The following is a 23,065-nucleotide window of genomic DNA, read 5'->3' as shown; positions in this document are numbered from 1 at the left end:
ACAATAAGAGTAGCGGAGTAGTGATACAATTAAAACCAGCCAGGCGAGAACAAGAATTAGAGGCAAGAGGGAGAGTTGTGGATGATGAGAGGGAGGGATGAGAGAGAGAGAGAGAGAGAGAGCTTATAAGGCACTTTTAATTCTTGCAAAACCTGCATGAAAATCTCGAGGTCCAATCAAGTCCATCTTTTTTTATAGAAAAGCACATTTTCTTCTCAACTTTTGGAGTACCTACACACATACAAGCTCATATTTCTACATCCAATATCATAGGGCTTGGTGAGGAGAAAGTTTGGCAATTGGTGACTACTCACATTGATTTAATCTATTGACAAGATTTCTAGATCCAAGGTAGGAGAGTTTGGCAAGGAATGGGAAGATGGTGATTATGGTCATAGATGAGGAAACTTTGTGGAGTGGCTAGAATCTCATGCTATGACTAGATTCCTTCATAATCTCATGACTAGATTCCTTCATGTGTGTGTGTGTGTGTGTGTGTGTGTGTGTGTGTGTGTGTGTGTGTGTGTGTGTGTGAGTGAGTGAGAGAGAGAGAGAGAGAGAGAGAGAGAGAGAGAGAGAGCTCTATTTATGGCTGGCAAAATGCAAGGGCATCTTGTAGTGCATCTTCTAAGACATGCGAGCATTGTGATGATGAAGTTTAGAGCCAAAGAAAAATCTCTACTTAGAGTCTTAAAAGAAGTTATAGAGGACTTATTTCTCTTAACATTTGCCTTAATGCGCCTTTTCTATCAAAATGTCTTTGCTTCTACAAAATCTAGCAAAAATTGAGTCCACGAAGGAATTCTCATCTTCTGGTTCTTTATAGGTTCCACAATCATGATTATAAGCAATGAGAAGCAAAAGAAGAACTTGAGAAAGTGACCAAGATAGAAAAAAGAGAGAAGCAACAACCAATTTAAAGCTGAGTCAAAGAAGCCAATACTCAATGGAGAAGAGAGCAAGCAACCTGTGTCCCAGAAATGATATGTATACTCTACCATGTTTTTGTCTATTCCATTAGATCTAAAAGGGTCTAGATTGATTGAAATGATGAGACGCAGCATGCTTTGAACCTTATAATTTTTTATAAGGTTTAGTTGTTAGTCAACTTTAATGATTGATTGACTTATTTTAGCCACATTTTTCCTTGACTATCCATTTGAAGGGAAGCTATGTGTATGCCATAATCTTGGTAATATTTTTCATCCTCCTTTAGCTTGGCTCTCTAAGTTTTAACATGTTTTATCCGAACTAGCACAATGTAAATCAAACAACTAAATTGTTACAATTTACAAAAATATGATTTCAACAACTGGTCTATTTTGGGACAATCACAAACTGGTAGTCATCTGAATGCCCTGATGTTGTTGCCTCGAATGCTCCTACTAATTGTGAGATCTTTTCTTTGTGTTGTTCTTCCCTCCGCGAACATTGCAAATATGCCTTCCATTGCCATTTCGATACTGTGCCATTTTTTTCCTTGTCTTATGGTTTCTCCTTGCGCCTTGATCAAGTCTTTTGGATGTCTTATCTCGCAACCTTTTTCTAGTTTTATTGCAAGCCATGACAAGTTGCATCTTGCCATATATGCAAGACTACATGGCAACGAGCAATGAGCCACTAGAACAGAGACCAACTAGAATGTGAAACAAGCAAAAGGAGGATGACGAGTCCAAGTTACCTAGATAAATTAGGGAGATAACATCAAAAAAAGTGTGTGATGGAAGGAGGTACACTTCATTGTAGCAAGTTGTAGGATGGTTATTTTGGTAGGATATTTAATGTACCATATTCAAGATTTACTAAGTGATAGGCATGAAGATTAGAAAGCCCATGCAAGAAATGTGAAGTTTGAACTACCATGGTCTTCTCCTCTGACGATGCACATCCGCAAATTGGATATACTGGTTTCCCAATTAAGAGCAATGTGGCCTAAAATGTTTTAAAAAGCAAATAGAACAAAGGGCATGCTAGTGTGCTTGATGCTATTGATTATGAAATGCAATGACCTTTGATGTGCTTATGAGCCATATAGCAAGGAAGTGCATGGAAAAAGAAGCAATGCAAAATTATAAATAGTGTTGGATTTATTCAAACATCTTTGCACATGCATGAATTGAATATTTTCTAACTCATCCATTCTTGGGTGAATGAAGACACTAATATGGCCAAGTTCAATGTGTAAAGACCATCATGGACTAGTCCATAAGTGTGGATCCTATTTTATCAATCCTTTTCAGTTTTCAACAAATCAAGAAAAAGTTATGGAGCATGCCCTCAAATGGGTATGCATGATTCTAGCACAACATTGAAGGCCCTTAGGTCGTACCAAATGCTATCAATTCGGTGTGTCCTTTGGTCGAGGGAAATCTTAAGTAATGCAATTATGAATGATTACATGGTTGCATGTATCTGTAGAATAAAATTTTGATGTTTTTGAATAAATTAATGTATCTGATACGATATCATCACATTCAATTTCAGAATATGTACTATTGCTTGGGGACTAAGTTTATCAAATTTCATTCAGCAACACATAACCTATGGGTCAAGCAAGGTAGCTATATACAATAAATGCTATGCAACCTGACAAAAAATGGCTATGCCCAAGCTTGCAATGACCTAACATTAGGAAATTCTCATGGAGGCCTCAATGAGTGGATATGAATCACGACCCTCAAAGAATCATGGAGACCTAATCATGGGCAAGGCATGCAACTTCTTGTGTGCTATTAGATTTAATCTGTAATCTCATGGATGGTCTTAATCACAGCTCTAAATGCATCTAGACCATCCAAAGGCAAAATAAATGTACTAGAACTTTTGAAATGAATCCTCTAAACTTATTATGGACACTAAAAGGAATTCATTAAACACTTGTAGCTACTAAAATTTACTTCGATATTGAAATCATACCCATTTTATAAGCAAAAATCTATTGAGGCACAAGAAAAACCTTCAATCCTTTGATAATATTTTTTCATTACTTGAAAAAAACAATCTTTAATTCTTTCAAAATAGAATTCCTAGTAGTTTTTTTCTAAAAATTCTTCAAGATGAATAGCCGCCGCCAATCCTTTCATAATAAAATTCTTGATTCCTTATTTTACCTTTTTGAGAATATCTTCAAATAACAATGAGTAAATGTATCTTTCACAAAAAAAAATTAAAATTTTCTTTGACGTTCAAATATACAAAAAGAAATCTTTAATTCAAATATATATAAAAAGAAACCTCTGATTCTTTCACAATAGGAAATTTCACTTCCTTTTAATTTTTTTAAAACTACTTGAAATTTAAAAAAGTTAATTCTTTTACAATAGTTTTTGTTTCAAGGGGATTGATGGTTCTTTTCCATTTCAAAACATTATTTGAAAAATCTTCACAAAAAAGTCCTTGTACAAAAGTATTTTCATATAAAGATATTTTTAAATAATCAAGGATTTCCCCTAGTTCATATTTGTTATTTACACCTTTGATATCAATACAATATTTATCATCTGATATATTAGCTTTATCTTAGTACATTTTATAGTGTATATCATTTCATTTATATCTATGTATATATTTACTTTTTGATAAGTTGGTAATATATTTTGAATATGTTCAAAAGAATTTGATTTGTATCATAAATGCATTTTCTTTTGTATCATATGTTTTGTGTCTAGTTTTGTATGCCTTTGCTCTTTTATCATAATTGTATAAGCACCTCCTCTAACAACACTTTAATCAAAATATGTCTACCTCCTGGTTCACAATCCTGCATAAGCCCCCTTCAATTCAATCACAGATATAAACATCTACTCATTACAGCTTCATTGTATTCATATGAGAACTTCAATTTCGTACTAAATTCTTCATCTTACCATAATATTAAATACCCACATTTAGCACCACCTGAGTGTTAATCTTGCACACTTCAAAGATAATAACATCGATTTGAAAGGTTTTAAAATGGATATCTTCTTCATTTTCCCAAGGCAAGATTAATTGTACACGTTGTAGAAACAAATGATTAGACAAAACCCTCTAGGCTTTAAACTCTTTGATCATCACTTCAAAAAACTTGTCATAATTCTCCTTCTCATCCTTGACCACTTCTTTCACTCACGGCTCAAAGATAATTTATGATATCAATTGTTTTGTAAGATGTTGAGATCCACGATTGGATTTTGGTAGTCTAAACCTAAGCTGCATTCTCCTCTCAAGCATGCTTCATTGTGTCTCTAGTGACTTTCAGATAGATAACCCAGTAAGATAGAGCGCAAACCTTGCAGTGATTATTTGTCTCCTAGACACGCTAAAGACATAGATCAAAGCTTCCTTTGGCAAGCCGTGATGTTTTGTGGTAATCATCGGATTGAAAATCTAGATGCCATCCCATAGGACCATCTTGTCTGACAGAACTTTCCATCCTTTGTACAAGGCATCTTTTGCATGTTTTTAAGGATTCATGCTCTACCACCTAGATAGAGGAGAAAACATGCATCCATGAACCATCACAAGTGTGGCATGCGCGATTGTAGATGTGCATGCAAGCAGAGCAGGTCTTCAATGACTTTGACATGATTGTGCGAGTTGATGTGATTGATCCATAGAAGTATGTTTGTTATGAGTGTTAATACAAAATGACCATCTAGCATGGCAAAAAACAAGCTCAATTGAGTGTCTTTAACTAAAGCCACACACATTATCCTCCAGAACTCGCACTACTTTTGTTACAATTCCATGGAGAAAGTAATCTAAGAAATATAATTTTCATAAAAGTTGCATTGTATCAATTTGCTAAGTTAACTCACCTATGTTTATGCTCCTTGCTAGAGGGCTCACCCAATGTGAGGGCTTATATGAGGTCTCCTCATTGATGGCTTATCCACACTATTTATGGTACTCCTACTTTGAATTGACAGTAACTGTGTCCAATGGTCATACTTGGAGGCTTACCAAATTTGTTGGTGGAAACAAGGGTGTTAAGCTATTAGAAGGTAAATGGCAATTTGAAATACAACTTAATTTTTGTTTTAAAACAAGGCGGGGATCCCACTAAGGCCTTGCCTCTTGGAGTGTCAGTATAAATTAGCTTGATCAATATTTCCAACAACTTGTAAAAGGGAAACGATAGGTGTAAACTGGAAGGAAAGGAAAAGAGCAAAAGCGAGTGAAGGTGAAGGAATATGGGGAAAGGTGATGAGTGAAAGAGAGGAGAGAAAAGAGGTGTTAGAAGCCCTTAAACTACTACTAACCCACACTTAAACCATGTTGACCAAATACACACAAAATAAAACTTAACTATTAGCAGGTAGTTTGGGAGCCCTTACTAACGATGCATTCCAATAAAAATGTTGAGGCTCACCAATAGACTGTCAACATTTGATGGTGGGGTTGAGTGTTGCGCCCCAATAGCCACAGAAGCACTCTTGTGAGCACAAACGATCCGATCATGGTGCACCACATCTGCTCTGTGAAAGGTGCGAAGAAGAACGTCCACAGTGAATATGCAAGTTCTTGCCCACTAGCCTTTACCACCATTACAATTCCAGACTGAGGGTATGGTTAGCTAAAGTCGACCATCGATAGCCACCGTGCTCCAATTGTCATGTCTCGAACAACTTGATAGTATTCACTCTACGGCAGACAACAATACTTCCATAATCTTTTCCTGCAGCTAGAGAAGAAACAAGGCCATGATTTCGCTTAAGAGTTAATCCATTGTGTGCGTTGAAGATTTTGAAATGTCTAGGTCAAGCACATACCTCGTTCACTAGTTCAGTTATCATAGCGTCATATCCAGGGCCGGTCTTTCACAAAAAAAAATTAGAATTTTCTTTGACGTTCAAATATACAAAAAGAAATCTTTAATTCAAATATATATAAAAAGAAACCTTTGATTCTTTCACAATAGGAAATTTCACTTCCTTTTAATTTTTTTTAAACTACTTGAAATTTAAAAAAGTTAATTCTTTTACAATAGTTTTTGTTTCAAGGGGATTGATGGTTCTTTTCCATTTCGAAACATTATTTGAAAAATCTTCACAAAAAAGTCCTTGTAAAAAAAGTATTTTCATATAAAGATATTTTTAAATAATCAAGGATTTTCCCTAGTTCATATTTGTTATTTACACCTTTGATATCAATATAATATTTATCATCTGATATATTGGCTTTATCTTAGTACATTTTATAGTGTATATCATTTCATTTATATCTATGTATATATTTACTTTTTGATAAGTTGATAATATATTTTGAATATGTTCAAAAGAATTTGATTTGTATCATAAATGCATTTTCTTTTGTATCATATGTTTTCTGTCTAGTTTTGTATGCCTTTGCTCTTTTATCGTAATTGTATAAGCACCTCCTCTAACAACACTTTCATCAAAGTATGTCTACCTCCTGGTTCATAATCCTGCATAAGCCCCCTTCAATTCAATCACAGATATAAACATCTACTCATTATAGCTTCATTGTATTCATATAAAAACTTCAATTTCATATTGAATTCTTCATCTTACCATAATATTAAATACATGCATTTAGCACCACCTGAGTGTTAATCTTGCACACTTCATAGATAATAACATCGATTTGAAAGGTTTTAAAATGGATATCTTCTTCATTTTCCCAAGGCAAGATTGATTGTACACGTTGTAGAAACAAATGATTAGACAAAAACCTCTAGGCTTTAAACTCTTTGATCATCACTTCAAGAAACTTGTCATAATTCTCCTTCTCATCCTTGACCACTTCTTTCACTCATGGCTTGAAGATAATTTATGATATCAATTGTTTTGTAAGATGTTGAGATCCACGATTGGATTTTGGTAGTCCAAACCTAAGCTGCATTCTCTTCTCAAGCATGCTTCATTGTGTCTCTAGTGACTTTCAGATAGAACACCCAATAAGATAGAGCGCAAACCTTGCAGTGATTATTTGTCTCCTAGACATGCTAAAGACACAGATCAAAGCTTCCTTTGGCAAGCCTTGATGTTTTGTGGTAATCATTGGATTGAAAATCTAGATGCCATCCCATAGGACCATCTTGTCTGACAGAACTTTCCATCCTTTGTACAAGGCATCTTTTGCATGTTTTTAAGGATTCATGCTCTACCACCTAGATAGAGGAAAAAACATGCATCCATGAACCATCACAAGTGTGGCATGTGCGATTGCATGCAAGCGGAGCAGGTCTTCAACGACTTTGACATGATTGTGTGAGTTGATGTGATTGATCCATAGAAGTATGTTTGTTATGAGTATTAATACAAAATGACCATCTAGCATGGCAAAAAACAAGCTCAATTGGGTGTCCCTAACTAAAGCCACACACATAGAGGGCTCACCCAATGTGAGGGCTTATATGAGGTCTCCTCATTGATGGCTTATCCACACTATTTATGGTACTCCTACTTTGAATTGACAGTAACTGTGTCCAATGGTCATACTTGGAGGCTTACCAAATTTGTTGGTGGAAACAAGGGTGTTAAGCTATTAGAAGGTAAATGGCAATTTCAAATACAACTTAATTTTTGTTTTAAAACAAGGCGGGGATCCCACTAAGGCCTTGTATCTTGGAGTGTCATTATAAGTGTCAGTATAAATTAGCTTGATAAATATTTCCAACAACTTGTAAAAGGGAAACGATAGGTGTAAACTGGAAGGAAAGGAAAAGAGCAAAAGCGAGTGAAGGTGAAGGAATATGGGGAAAGGTGATGAGTGAAAGAGAGGAGAGAAAAGAGGTGTTAGAAGCCCTTAAACTACTACTAACCCACACTTAAACCATGTTGACCAAATACACAGAAAACAAAACTTAACTATTAGCAGGTAGTTTGGGAGCCCTTACTAATGATGCATTCCAATAAAAATGTTGAGGCTCACCAATAGACTGTCAACATTTGATGGTGGGGTTGAGTGTTGCGCCCCAATAGCCACAGAAGCACTCTTGTGAGCACAAACGATCCGATCATGGTGCACCACATCTGCTCTGTGAAAGGTGCGAAGAAGAACGTCCACAATGAATATGCAGGTTCTTGCCCACTAGCCTTTACCACCATTACAATTCCAGACTGAGGATATGGTTAGCTAAAGTCGACCATCGATAGCCACCGTGCTCCAATTGTCACGTCTCGAACAACTTGATAGTATTCACTCTGCGGCAGACAGCAATACTTCCATAATCTTTTCCCGCAGCTGGAGAAGAAACAGGGCCATGATTTCGCTTAAGAGTTAATCCATTGTGTGCGTTGAAGATTTGGAAATGTCTAGGTCAAGCACGTACCTCGTTCACTAGTTTAGTTATCATAGCGTCATATCCAGGGCCGGTCTTGTTCGAGTTGAAGTTAAATTTTGTGAAGGAGAGATTATGAACAGCTTTTGTGAAGACATTGATGTGAGTCTCCTGTGACATTAGAGGGGTCGAAACAATTTAAAATTGCCGAAAGCTAGTGATGTTAGGAAGAAGGATGTGAAGATAACTGCACTCTACATCGAGATGAGAAGAGTTTGCGTCCACAGGAGTTGTGGAAAGTAGAAGGGCAGAAGAGAAAACAAGGTAGAAAGCAAAACAAGCAGAGGATGTAGATGTTCCCATGAAGCGAAGATGAGGATGTGAATATGAGCAGATAACAAACAGTCAGACAAGATTTACAAGGCTCGTAGATATTGCCGGACCATTTGATCATAGGATCGAATGCTTGTAGATTCTTTTCTTTTTCACGCTACATTGGTGGACACAATTGTTCGTGGAAAGGGCTTGCAAGAATTATCATATTAGTAATTTGTACAATGAGGGAAATGAGCTTGACTTCTTTTGTCGAAGGGCCTGTTGCCACACAAAAAAATGACAGCGTCGAGAGTTGATTCTCACCACCACAACTGGCTAGAAATTGATCTGGTAAACAAGGAAAAACAACTGCGAGATGAATCGTTCTTGACAAAACCGCTCAATGACTACGATGGATCGCAGAAAGTTACGATGGTGAATGTGATGGATTAAGCTTGGAAAGAGAGAAAGCAAAGCATTGGGATGATCGGTGGAGGCGAATCAGTGCAAGAGAACTTATAATTACGCGAGAAAGGGTTCAGTTCTGCACTGGAGGTGGAGTTGGAGTCGAGGGGAGTAAGAGCAGGAGGAGGAGGAGGAGGAGAGGCACAAGAGGGATGAGTTGGGATGGATGCCATAGCCAGTATGCCCCATAACCATCATCCCTTTCACACACACAGAGTGAAAAGTGGGCAAGAAACTTAGGAAACTTGCTACAAGAAAGTTCCTTTATAGGAAAGTTACTAATCGGGTCGAACATTCCTAACTATACTGAACTTAAGACCTGACCCTAGTCCCCCACTAACGCGGTCAACGATTCACAAACACCCCACTTTACTAACCCACCTCCCAAAAATCCTCAGACCCCAAAAAAGCATCCGCATCCTATCATAGAAGCCTGCTGTGAACGCAATTCTTTTGCTAAGTCTGTTTACACACCGCCAAAGGGTGCCCAAAGTGTGGGCACCCAAAAACATTCATGGGCGGGTTGGAATGGGCACCCCTCGTTACACACCGACTGCCCATTGTTAGATCATTAAAAAATGTGTGCCCATTCCCCTTTTACACACCGCCCAAGCACAAACCCTTTTTGTAAAAATGAGGGCCTGGATGGGTGTGGAGCTGGGGGACCCAAATCGTGATGGTGATGCGTTAAATCTAGCCATGCCCATCGGTGGGCAGCCAAGCTGAAGGCCTTTCTCAGGGCATGACGTGGACTCCACGTCAGATTAAAAGGTCTAAGCTTGGGCACTATATGTGTAAAGAGGTGCCCACCCAAACCTTAAATGGTGGCTTTCTAATTGGTCCAAACGACCGCCCAACGTTGGGCGCCCTTTCGTGTGTAAAGGGCCTAAATCCCAATTCCAGGATTCTCCATATTTTCCACGGGTTAAGCCGAGTTTGCCTTGATTGGCTTTGGTGTTGTAGACGTGTTAGTTATGGATCGTCATATATGGATCAACCTGGAACTGGGCGATTACGGCAGGAGTATTTCAAAGGTCCTATGTGCCTGCTCGACAACAAAGTAGGGCGAATCTGGGGACATTCCCAACACCATATAGTCTCGTTTGTCAGCCACTGTTGCCTCACGATTTGGATGATTGAACTTGCAGGGCAGTCCATCTCCTTCAGGAATTAGGCTGGACGCTTTTGGGACAGAATATTGGAAAACTGCCAAATGGGCGAAAGAGGCAATAGAAACGACGAGTAGTACAAGCAGAGCTGTGAATCTAGCCAAGTGGTTGCCTGACGTTAACGAAATTCATGCAGGTAGGGCTGAACGCTTAAACGAGCTTCCTTTGTCTAAGGCAAACAATTTGATGGATATGTATGTGAAGCGTGGAAGCGTGGTGGACGCACACCATGTGTTTAACAACATGCCACAGCGTGATGTGGTTTCATGGAACATTTTGATCCTGGGGTACGCTAAGCAGGAAGAGGGTTTTGCTGGCCCTTGAGTTGTATGTACGGATGCACCAGGAAGGTGTGCAGTCGAGTGCTCGGACTTTTGTTGCCGCCTTGAAGGCTTGCAGTAGCCTGGTAGAACTGAAAGAGGGGAAGGGAGTTGATGGGAAGGTTACAAAAATAGGATGCCTGGAGAAAGGTTGTGCCATTCACTCCCTAATGGTAAAGAGTGGCTTAGAGTTGAATGTGTTCACGGGAACCACCTTGGTGGATGTGTACGCAAAATCTGGGAGCACTGAGGATGCACGGCGTGTCTTTGACGAATTGCCTCTTCGTAATTTGGTTTCGTGGACTGCCATGATCCAAGGGTATAGCTCACAGGATGAGGGTGCACAGGCTTTGGAATTGTACGCACAGATGCAGGAGGAAGCTGTCACAGCAGATCATAGAACCTTTGTTGGTGTATTGAAGGCGTGCAGTAGGTTGGCTAATAATGAATGGCTGTGAGTCTGATAAATTTGTGGGAACCACCTTGGTAGACATATACACAAAATGTGGAAGCATGGAGGATGTATGGCGAGTGTTTGATGAATTGCCTTTTTGTAATGTGGTTACTTGGAATGCCATGATCCTGGGATATAGCAAGCAAGAAGAAGGTGAACTGGGTTTGGATTTGTATGCACGTATGTGTCAAAGAGGTATCACACCAGATGATCGAACTTTTGTTGGTGTACTGAAAGCATGCAGTAGCCTGGCAGCACTCGAAGAGGGGAATCAAGTTGATGGGAAATTTCTGCAAATGGGATGCATGGAGAAAGGCAGAGCTCTCCACTTCCATGTTGTAATGGGTGGTCGTATTTATTTGTGGGAACCACCTTGGTAGAAATGTGGAAGTATGGAGGATGCAAAGTGCAGCTTTGACGATTTGCCTCATTGTGATGTGGTTTCCTGGAATGCCATGATATTGGGGTATAGCAAGCAGGTAGAGGGTGGGCTAGTGGCTTTGAAAATGTATGCACAAATGCAAGAGGAAGGTGTCACAGCAGATGATCGAACCTTTGTCGGTGCATTGAAGGCTTGTATTAGCCTTGCAGATCAGAAATTTATGGGCATAGAATGCTTAGAGAAAGCTAGAGCCATCCACTCCCAAGTAATGAAGTGTGGCTTAGAGTCTGATGTATATGTGGGAAACACATTGGCAGATATGTACACCACTTTTGAGAGCATGGAGGATGCATGGTGCATCTTTGACAAATTGCCTCATCGTAATGTAGTTTCCTGGAATGCCATGATCCTGGGATATAGTAAGCAGGAAGAGGGTATGCTGGCTTTGGGATTGTATGCACAGATGCAACATGAAGGCTTCACACCCAATGATCGAACCTTTTTTTGTGCACTGAAAGCTTGCAGTAGCCTCGCAGCAGTGGAAGAGGGAAAGCAATGTGATGGAAAATTTGTGAAAAAGGGCTGCGTGGAGAAAGCCAAAGCCGTACACTCCCTAACAGTGAAGAGTGGCTTTGATTCGGATATATTTATTGGAGACACCTTGGTGGATTTGTATGCAAAATGCGGAAACTTAAAGGATGCCCGGTGTGTCTTTGCGGAGTTGGAATGTCGTGATGTGTTTACATGGACTACCATGATCTTGGGGTATGCTAAGCAAGAAGAAAGTGAGGAGGCTCTTAAACTTTATGCAGTTATGCAAGAGCAAGGTCTGTCACCGGACAGCTGGGCCTTTGTTACCACCCTGAAAGCATGTGGCAACATTGCATCCTTGGCAACTGGAAATGAACTACATTTTGAAATTAGCAAAGCAGGATTTGAGACCATTACAGATGTGGGAACATGCTTGATGCACAGTATTTGTTTGATGCATTGCCCGCAAGGGATGTTGTAATATGGAGTTCATTGATTGCAGGATATGCGCGCCAGGGAGAGAGTGAAGCTGTGTTTCATTTCTTTGAGCGAATGAGGCAGGAAGGTTTACAGCCAGACGGGATCACGTTTCTTAGCATTCTAACTGCCTGCAGTCACGTGGGTTTTGTAGACAATGGCCAGAGGTACTTTCAAGCTATGAGCAAACAGTACGACATCATCCCAACTATCCAACACTATTCCTGCATGGCTAATCTCCTCGGCAGAGCAGGCCAACTGGATGAGGCATTGAAATTAGTATATAAGATGCCTTTCCAACCTAATGTTGCCATTTGGTTGACCATGCTGGGTGCTTGTCAAAAGTGGAAAAATATAGAGGTTGGCAGGCATGCTTTCGTGTTCACCCTTTCTTGATCTACTTCACAGGTGATCCCTCCTAATATTTTTATGGGATCTGTTTCACCTCTTCTTGATGTCATATCCATAAGGGACACTCGTTGCATCTACGCTCCTTTACCATTGGGTGATCAACGAAACTCCTTTTGGGACGGTTGCGTGTCTGCTCGAAGTGTCGCTTGGATTGCAGTAATCATTGATGCCCGAACTACTGGTGCCCCGCCCTTCGCCTTGCAATTTTCGTCATTATTGTAGCAATCTTCTGTGGTGTGATTCTGGGTGGTTGGTATTGCACTTGCTGCAATAGACATCCTAGTTTTCCTTTTGATAAGGCAGCCATTTCATCCAAAGCTACCTCATCTTCGTAGCAAACTTCTTGTTGCCATTCTGTATCGATATCCAGGTCAGATTCTTCAATCCTGGGAGATTCACATTTTCTAAAACAAAAATCGGATTTTGCTTTTCCGTTTCAATTGTCAGGAAATTTTTGTGGTGTTGGATGAATTTATGGCGCAGCTTTTTATGGGTTCTCTAACATAGCTCTGGCCAAGAATCCCGCCACTGGCGTCACTTGCTCCCCTTCCTCCTCCCGTGATTCACTCCTCCACCTTCTTCTTCTTCTTCTTCTTTAACATAAGTGGCGTTATATAGCTAGCATTCATTCTCTCCTCCTAGGCAGGCCTGATGAATGCCATTCACCTTGTTCTTCTTTTTCTCTTTCTCTGGCTCGAGGTCTTTCATCTGCTCAAAGCAAGCTGTCGCTTTGATCATCTAACCCAGCTTACCTTATGTTGATGGCTGCCAAGATGCCTGCGTAGCCTGAGGATGAACCAACTCATTAACAATTGATCAACTGGCCTCGCCTCCTTGATACGTTGCGACAGAGTTTGGAGTCTCCACCCACCACTGACTCATGCTTGCCTTGATGGATCATGTATAGCTTCTAAAGCAATTGTATCGTTGTCTTACCCTTCCAAAACCTTTGTAAGAAGTCTAACTTCAGGGCTTTCCCATGTTTGAAATCATCATTGCCGTAATGGATATACCACTACATAGCACTTTGTTTGAGCATGGAGGGAAATACATTTATCCATCCCTCATCATATGGACTTCATTGATAGTACATACAAACTCCATGATATGGATATTTGGATCTTCTTGCCGATATGGGGCAATTGTTTTGATTGGTACTATTAGGTTTTGCATCTCCTCTTGATCCCTTTGTGAGGATGCTTTCGAGGGTAGCTAAGAGAGTCTATAGTATCAAAGATTTCTTGCTCCATCGCTATCGAAATCCACATCGTAATGCATGCAAACTTAACTCTATGGAAGACTCTACCTCTTTGATGTATTCAAATCCAAAAGGGTACTTGTAGACATGCCACTTGACCCCACCCAGACTAATCGAAGACTTGACGTATCCCCTAGACTCCATGACATGGATATTTGGATCTTCTTGCCAATATGGGGCAATTTTTTCTAATGGTACTATCAAAATTTGCATCTCCTCTTGATCCCTTTGTGAGGATGCTTTCGAGGGTAGCTGAGAGAGTATAGTGTATGAAAGATTCCTTGCTCCATAACTATCGAAATCCACATCGTAATGCATGCAAACTCCACTCTGTGGAAGACTCTACCTCTATGAGGTCTTCAAATCCAAAAGGGTACTTGTAGACATGCCACTTGACCCCACCCAGACTACTCTACTCCAGTCAAATCAAATACTTGACATACCCAGACTACTCTACTCCAGTCAAATCAAATACTTGACATCCCCACGTTGGGAGGACATGAACACACATTGATTTGGTTTCAAACTAAAAGGAAATGAACTTTTGCCACTAATTTAGACATTTAAAACATGAATAACATCGGAACTCCCATCAAAGACTAAGATTTAAGAGTAGAAAACACTCTAGAGAATACAAAATAAGAGCATCTCCTTTTTATTTGTGCACGCATCATTGGCGAAGATGGCCTTACACAATCAACTATAGAATGAATACAACTACAGAGTGTGCGTAATCTGTATACATCCTTCTACGCTACTCATCCAATAGCAACTAAATATGGTTTCAACAAATAGGCCATCTTGGTTAGAATCAAAATGCGTTTAGAACACCGTTTGCTAGCTCCCCATTAACCTAGATTGACGCTTTCCTTAAGGCTCCCATCTTGACTTGGAATCAGGGTTAGGAAGAATTGCAAACCCTAGAGGATACTCTGAATCAAGTGTACGTTATGTAGTTAACATCTTCATTCTAAATAGTCATACAAAATAGAGCCACTTCATTGGGCGAAGAAGGCTTGAGGAGAATCATGATGAAAGAGCCAATAGCACCAGGTCAACTAAGAAAGGAATTTCAACCTTCAAAAGGAAAGGGATATATGTAAAAAGAATTTGTAGACAATGAGTAACAACCATACCAAGTAATTTCAAATAGGGATATATGTCAAAATAACTTGTAGACAATGAGTAACAAACCTACCAAGTAATTTTAAAGGGTGCCATTATAGGCATTTGAAGCACAATTTCCATGATGTTTTGGGACATATCATATATTTTCACTAAAAAGCATGTCTGACATATCCCAAAACTCGGAAGTACCAGGCCAAAGAATAAATGAGGAAAGGGATATATGTAAAAAGAATTTGTAGACAATGAGTAACAAACATACCAAGTAATTTTAAAAAGGGATATATGTCATAATAATTTGTAGACAATAACAAACATACCAAGTAATTTTAAAGGGTGTCGTTATAGGGATTTGAAGCATGATTTCCATGATGTTTTGGGATATCCAACTATGTGAGTACCCGTGTGTGCGCGCGTGCACGTGCATGTCTGACATATCCCAAAACTAGGAACTACCAAGCCAAAGAATAAATGAGGCAAAGACACTCATAGCAAAACTTATAATTAGGATCATGATATTTTTTATCAATTCATTGTAATTATTACAAGTTTCATCCCAACTAACAACAACTCACAGAGTAGTACAACAATTATTCCTCACAAGGATCGAGATTCATATGATGTCCACGTTCTAAAATTACATAGAATAAATACTTGACTTCAAGAAAGATATGAAGATATAAATCCTTTTAATCATATATGGCAACAAAATTAGTAAGAGTGATGATCGAGGTACAAAAATTCCCAAAATGTTTGGTAAACGAGCTTTAGTATTCTTGAAAGTCGAGATACTCAATTGCATCCATACACAATGAACCACTAATTAGTACACTAGCTAGGATTGTGGGACTGCAGTCTATTTATCCTTCCCACAATTGTTATCCATGTCATTACTAAACCAAAACATATGGAAGAAAATAGTTCCAATTACAATAACTAGAATATCACACCGCTTGACAATAACATAAAGTAGGCTAGTTAGCATGCCAATGTAGTCAGACACTATTTGAACTTATAGATGTTTAAACAATGTTAGGAATGAAACCTTGGGTTGAAGTATATCAGACCTATTAACATGCTACTCAGATAGTCATAAGCTTCAATATTTAGTTTCTGAGAGTTGAGGCTTCATTTTAAACCATATTACATATAAGTCATAACATCTTATGCGGCATGTTACCACTCCAAATAAACTCTTACATATAGTCTATGCACATCAAGCAAAGAATTTGATCACCATGCTTATTATGACAGACTTTGTCTAAAAAATATAGCATACATACACACATAATATTCATCTCAGGCCATAGCAAGCAATGGCGCAATGTGGAGCAAAGTGTACAAACAAACTATTCACTATTAGATAGAAAAAAGAACGATTCAAGCATAATGTATTGATCATTGGTAAGTCCAAACTACTACTTGGTCTAATGGTTGTTGCTAAACAACTAGTGAGGAGCTTATTACAAAACAAACTGAGAGAGATGTTTGAGATGAGCACGCTAGAGGAGGAGAGGATGGCAAATGTCTCAATTTCTATTTAACGGGCAAGTAAACAAACACCTATGGGTTTGTTTTCCTCCTCCACCCTTTTTTAATCACCTTGAGTTCTATCTTCTAATCCACAACTAGCATTCCCTAACAATAGCTTAGTCTGGTAGGGGTTGACCAGAGCATAGGCCAAATGATTCAATGGAAGGTTATGTGACGAGATTAGGTTCATCCACATCTCCGGGTCTCTATGCTCATGAAGTACGCGGAGTTGCATGAAAAAGAAAACTGCATGAATAAAACATGAAATACAAACTTCTTCTATTCCATAGTTTCAGAGAAGACTACATCTCGAATAGACGCTTCTACGAGACCATGGAGAGACACCGCCATCAAATAGACCGCAAAGTTGATTTCTCTCGATGCAATTCATTTCTTTCATTCATTTTTTCATATTTTAAGAATTGGAATTTCATTTTCAAGAATCCGAGAATTACTAATTTTCAGGAATCCGAGAATTACTATCAAGGATTTCTACAGCATCCTCAGTGTTAAGGTGTCGCTTTACACGGCGATGATCTTGACTTATGGATCTGTGAGATGGTGGAAGATCTTCACTCCAGTGCAATGCTCTAGGATCAACAGCTGTTGCGGTGTTCAGTGTCCCTTTGTGAAAGGAAATATAGACATCTTCTACATACGGTTGATACATAGTGGAGCGAAAGGAAAAAGTCACGCCTTTGCTACTCTGCAGAGGTACATGCCCTTTGCTACAGCGCAAGGACAAATATTGACAAATGTCTTAGTTGTATACAAACTAAGCTCATCCTACCTACGGATTGCAACTATCTCACCTAGCCCTCCCTTCTTGCTTCGGCTGGGGCATTTCATCCACGTACGGAGTCTCATTCTCCACTCCCTATCGTACCATAGATCTTTGCTCTCAAATCACGTCCGTACTGTACCCTCTACACTGGAGCTTCCACTTCCAAATCGTTGCACTCCTGCAGACCAGCCTCAAACACGTGGAGCTCTCCTTGCTTCTATTTATGTTTTCAATCGCACGCTGGAAGAGGTTCATCTCGATTTGAGTCTAGCAATGGTAAATGCTCAAACTAGATATGGTAATGGTGGGGAAAGGAAGGATCATGATGCGCCTTATAGATCGGAAGATGCTGTCGGGAGAAAAAAGGAAACAGCTCCCAAAGCCACGGTTATAGAGTCTACTGGCAGTTTCCCCTCTAACTTCACTAGAGAATGTCCAAACAAAGGGCTTCATCCTAGACGAAACCATGAGGTTGAAAGAGCAAACCTTCAACAAGACGAAGATCCAAACACTCAGAATGTAGAGCCGCGAGCTCGTGCTTTTGTTCACGAAAGTTTTACGACTCGCAGGTCATCAAAATGCTCACATACGCAAGCAATAAGCCGCAAGGAAAACACAAAAATTGCCAAAAAATTTCGTTCGATGGCGCTATTTGGGTATGTCACTCCATGGCTCGCCCAATATAGCTTCAGAAGCTGGCAACCTTTCACGCTCTCTCGGAAGCTCAGCACGGATGGTCACCAACATTGATTGCTCAATAGCCGCGGTTGCTAAATGCACGTTGATGGAACTTGCCATAAACAAATTGATGCTTGGAATGGAGAAATTGGAAGGGCCATTTGGGTTTGCTTGATCGGATAGCTTCAAGAACTGATCGACAGTGAGTGAGAAAGGCACCCATAACAAGATGCGCAAGTACAACAAGCTGAAGCCAAGGAAATGATGCGACCTCGCTCCTCTGTCTTGGATAGGAAGCTCTCCGGTAAGAGATCCTCTATGCTTCCACCCTTTAGATCATTAGGACGAATCACCCAGAGGAAACGCTCCTGGCTAGCCTCTAAACTACGCTTCCACCCTTTAGATCATCAGGACGAATCACCCAGAGGAAATCTAGCCTCTAAGCCAACAACTAGCAATTGCAGTAATTCGACTTGGGGGGAAACTCTCTATCGTATGAAGTAGACAACAACAATAACTAGTCTACAAGGTTGGCTACACCCTTACAACAAAAGCTCCCTAACAAAGAGATGTTGGATCTCTCACTTAAGAGCAGAAGCAGTAGGAACAGAAGGCAAATTGTATGAGAAACTACATTTATCGTTGAAATCCACGACCAAAGGGAACAACAAATGAGAATTGATATTCTCGAGAAAAGGGACTTCGAATACAAGATATAGCAATGGAGAAGAGACTCCAGAAACGAGATGCAACAATGATGTAGGATGAAGAAGAGGCCAAAATCATGGGAAAACTTAGAAGTTTCTTTCATGAAACTGTGCGACAAGTAGAGCTCAAATTGGGATATAGGAGGGGAAATTGAAGCAAACGGAAGGAAGTCGCCTGCTGGCTGCTGCTGCTACAAAGTTGTGGCAAATTGAAGATGAATGTTGCTGTTGGAGTGTGACTCTTGGAGGCATTGCATGGAGATCTGTGAGCAGAGAATGCGTGGTGGAAGGTGAAAGGCCATGTCTGGTTCTCCAGTTGGCGAGGAACAGCAACAAATGTGGTGGTGGCCTTTATAAGTGATTTCGCAGATGGACGCATCCTTGTCGCAGCTCTGCACCTAGCTTGGAGCTATGGAGAAGCCCTAAGCACTCGTGCCGCCCCCCCACATTACATACCTACTTGGAAAGTCTTCCACAACAAAATTAGTCCTAGAAAAGCAACTTTCTCATTGCTATAGCGAGGCAATCCTAATAACAAAGAGCTGTTGACACAATATCAAGCCAATACAAAAACGCAGCCACAAAACAAAGTGAAAACACCAACAATATTCTACTTGTGGCTGATCAAACTCGAGCACACTCAAACTCACAAAGGGACATGACAATAGATTGCTATGGCTACTTATTACAATGAGTTTATTGACTGTCTTTCAAAACACGTATTCATCCGTCCACCTTGCACAAGTGCTCGACTACATGCACGGATCTTTTGTGTTCTCAGTTGCCTTATTTTTCTTCTCTGTATGTTCTCTCTTCTTGAAACAATACTCCTTGTGATCTCCTGGTTTCCCATAATACACACACTTAAGTTCTTGTTTCTTTATTTGCTTGCCCTTTCCAATATGTGTCTTCGTGGGATAAGCATGCTCTAGATTAAATCTTTTGGCAGCGCTCGTCATCTAGAAGACCTAGTCCATTGACACGCAATATCTTCACAACACCATTGTAGGCAGAAGGCAAACTTGACAGAAGCACAACCTTACTATCATCGTCATCAATTTTGACCTTCTAATCGAGGAGCTGTTCCAAGGCGGATCTCATCAAGTGTTCTCCCAAGGAAATATTGTCGGCCATCTTTAGACTAAAGAATCTTGTTTAAGCATCACCTTTGAGTTCTTTAATCGCGAACCAAATAGAGTTTCAAGTGTGACCCACTTTTTTGCAGCACTTGTTGCCAAATCTAGGTTGTGGCTGTATCGAGAGCCAAGTGCTCTCCCTAGGATGCCAAGAGCCTGCTGATTTCGAATGTCCCACTGCAAGGTGTTGTCAGAGTCTTCTTTCTCTGCACTGGAAACAATAGGCTAAAGGCCCTTCTCCATCATGTATAGGTGCACCATCAACTGCCCACCACAAAGGAAAGTTGAAACCAGTGAGTTCACACTCTTAGATTTTGACTCCATTGTAGGACCTTTCATGCTCACATGAAATTCTATTCCATAGTTGAGAGAAGATTACATCTCACATAGACGCTTCTACAAGATCATGGAGGTCAGATTGGCCTCCAAAACACAACAATAGCTCGGGCTTGTTTATTGCATATGCCTGTCACTCATCCCCTTTCATCTTTGCCACCGCTGGAGATGAGAATGGTTGAAGCCACATGAATCAATGAGGCAAAGGACCTGTCTGTGAATCCCTACAAATGCTAAAATTAGCTCACAAATCTTGCTCTCGTTTTGGTAGCAATGTTTCACGTGATGAGCTGCTTGAATTGAATTGTAATGGTCACAAAAATGACCTTGAACTAAGCTGTAAAGTAACAAAGTTGAGGCAAAGATTTGCACGATGAAATGATCTAGGGAGCAAGGAGATGTGCGATCTGTAAAGTACAAGTTGGTCTTCAAATTCTTAAAGGCCACTGTATTGATTTTGATGTGTACTTGCTTCGCTCAAATTCTTACGGTGATTGAGGGTTGTATAGGAAATCCCTCATGGAATGGGCGAACAGTGTTGAATGTGGTAAGGAGAACAGATTCCGTGGATGCATACAAAGTCCTTTCCCAATTGGCAGAAGGGGGATGGTACAATCTTGAAAACAGTACCTCAAAGTTTTCGAAGCTGATACTTCAAAATTCTTGGAGGCCGAAACCAATTCGATGATCTATCTTTGCTGATCGCTCTTCCATGGTACACTTCATGGATAGGAGATGAGGTGGGGTATCAGAACGAGGAGGATATGGTCTTTCTGTCACTTCTTACGTAGTTGATAATTTTGCATTAGCTAGAGGCGAAGAAGGAGGTAAACAAAGAGGAACGCGGGGGAGAACGACTGCTCCTCCTCCATTGCTTCAAGCGATTAGGCATAGGATGATTCTCCTCACTGCTGAGCCCCTTGACGGAGCAAACCCAAAGCTTTAAATCATTGGATCCCAGCCACACAGAGTTGGGGAATGTCGTCCTCTTGCTAATGATCGCTGCTCACAGGTGATGATCAACCTTCTCCTCCCAACAAGTCCTCCACAAAGGAGCACCTAGGGGCTAGCAAAGGCCAAAAAGTTGCCTCCAAGTTTTCTCAATCATTGTGTGGTGCCAAATTTGTCGTCCCAAAGATTGAAACAAACAAAGCAAAAAAGCTATATGATTTCAACGGTTAAAATCAATCTACATCAAGGGCTCATATTCATTACACGTGGCTCAAGGAGGTGAGAGAAAACCAAAACATCCCTTTGGGCTACCTACCATAAAGAGAGGATTGCACAAAATTCTCATTCAATCTTTGAACACAAGATCATTAGCAAAATACGAAGAGGATGTGAGGGGAACAAAACATTTGATGAACTCAGATGTCATTTGCTTACAAGAGACAAGAACCACACAACAAAATGCATCTCTCAACACAAACTTCCATCAAATAACAAATTATACTAAATCCAAAGCCATGTCTAAAGTTCACATATAATCACAAACTCATTAGGAAACAAAAAGAAAATAAACAGCAATTGCAAAAGCAGGGCTTTAGTGGATTATCCACCTTGTTAATACAGCGATCGCGTCGACTTTGCACTGCTCTGGTGCTCCCCTTTCCTCCGGTTTGGGCATTTCAAGTAGGGTTCTGCTTTGCCTCTCCCGTCTTGCTTCTCTTGAGCTTGCCTTGCACACGCATTTCATCCTTTGCACTCTACCCTCTTCGCGTCAATCTGTTTTATGTTTTCCTTGCGTATGGTCGAGGCAAGCAAGTGATTGGTGACGTATTGGAAGAATTTAGGTTTGAGATAAAGCAGTGAGCCGCGCTGTCGAAGTTTTGTTGACCCCGCTAACAAAGGAAAACTGGGTCTTTGTGGCGTTGCAGGTCTCAAAGTACGCAGTTAGCTTTTTATTTAAATCGTCTTACGTGACCTTGGAAAACGACTGCGCGGCGTAAAAATGAGTGGCCCCAAGGCGGGCAGCGGGCTTGGCTCAGGCATACCGGCTAGTGACCGGAAGTTAGTATCCTCTTTGAAAGCGATCGTTCCGAACAGCGAGGAAGAGATCTATGCAATGTTGAAGGAGTGCAACAGGGATCCCGATGAAACTGCACAACGGCTTCTCAGCGAAGGTTTGTTATTTCTACAAGGACGCAGGAACTTTGTTGGAGCTAAACTTTCTTGTTTGTTATGTTACTTTGTATTTCCCAGCTCGTGTTAGCCTGTAGAAAGGGTTTCAGTTCTTTTGTTGAAGCTAAACTTTCTTGTTTGTTATGTTACTTTGTATTTCCCAGCTCGTGTTAGCGTGTAGAAAGGGTTCCAGCGGATAAGAAGCTTCCTACATTTTCAATCCACTTACTTGAACTTTAAATCCACTTACACGAACTTTAGGTTTTAGCCAATGTCTTTGGCGCTACTGGTGATGAGGAGCACCGATCAGCAGAGTCAGGTTTCCTTGTAAAGACCCTCTTTCAAAATTCGCTTCCTACAAGAGTACGATAACGTGGGGTTTTAAGCGTGTGATGAGTTTTCCGAGTTTCTTGTTTCTTGGTGCCGAGTCGCTTTCAGGATTACTATTCCATCGCCCAACAAAAGTTCAAAGTGCTGCTAGCCTTGCAATGCTACCTTGACGGCAGACCACTATATGTGGAAAGCGGTTTAGTGCACTTCTAATTTTATTATGTTTTTGGGATTTGCGTGATGGAATTTTAGAATTTGGTACTCGCGTTTTCTCTCCAATCTTTTCTTTCATTTTGTTGAGACGGA

The 23,065-nt window shown here is 40.3% G+C and overlaps 2 protein-coding genes across 10 annotated transcripts in view; both read left to right on the top strand.

Annotated features, from left to right (window-relative positions):
* Positions 1-11,342: 11,342 nt before the first annotated feature.
* On the top strand, positions 11,343-12,344 carry LOC147898887 (pentatricopeptide repeat-containing protein At4g18520, chloroplastic-like). Its single transcript, XM_087379245.1, has one exon. The coding sequence runs from the start codon at positions 11,343-11,345 to the stop codon at positions 12,342-12,344; it is 1,002 nt and encodes a 333-aa protein (XP_087235371.1).
* Positions 12,345-21,840: 9,496 nt separating this feature from the next.
* Positions 21,841-23,065, top strand: part of LOC147898886 (uncharacterized) — a 48,994-nt gene continuing 47,769 nt past the window's right edge. For 7 of the 9 annotated variants that reach the window (XM_087378792.1, XM_087378791.1, XM_087378788.1 and 4 more), the window contains exons 1-2: positions 21,841-21,940; positions 22,186-22,431. In XM_087378792.1, coding sequence (XP_087234918.1) covers positions 22,260-22,431 — 172 coding nt within the window. In that variant the 5' untranslated portion in view covers positions 21,841-21,940; positions 22,186-22,259. The other 2 variants (XM_087378786.1, XM_087378787.1) reach the window with 2 other exon arrangements.

Source organism: Dipteris shenzhenensis, chromosome 9, assembly GCF_047967505.1.
Source record: "Dipteris shenzhenensis isolate YYH24624 ecotype China chromosome 9, Dip_SZ_1.0, whole genome shotgun sequence".
Classification (NCBI taxonomy): Eukaryota; Viridiplantae; Streptophyta; class Polypodiopsida; order Gleicheniales; family Dipteridaceae; genus Dipteris; species Dipteris shenzhenensis.
This window is presented reverse-complemented; position numbering and strand designations above follow the sequence as displayed.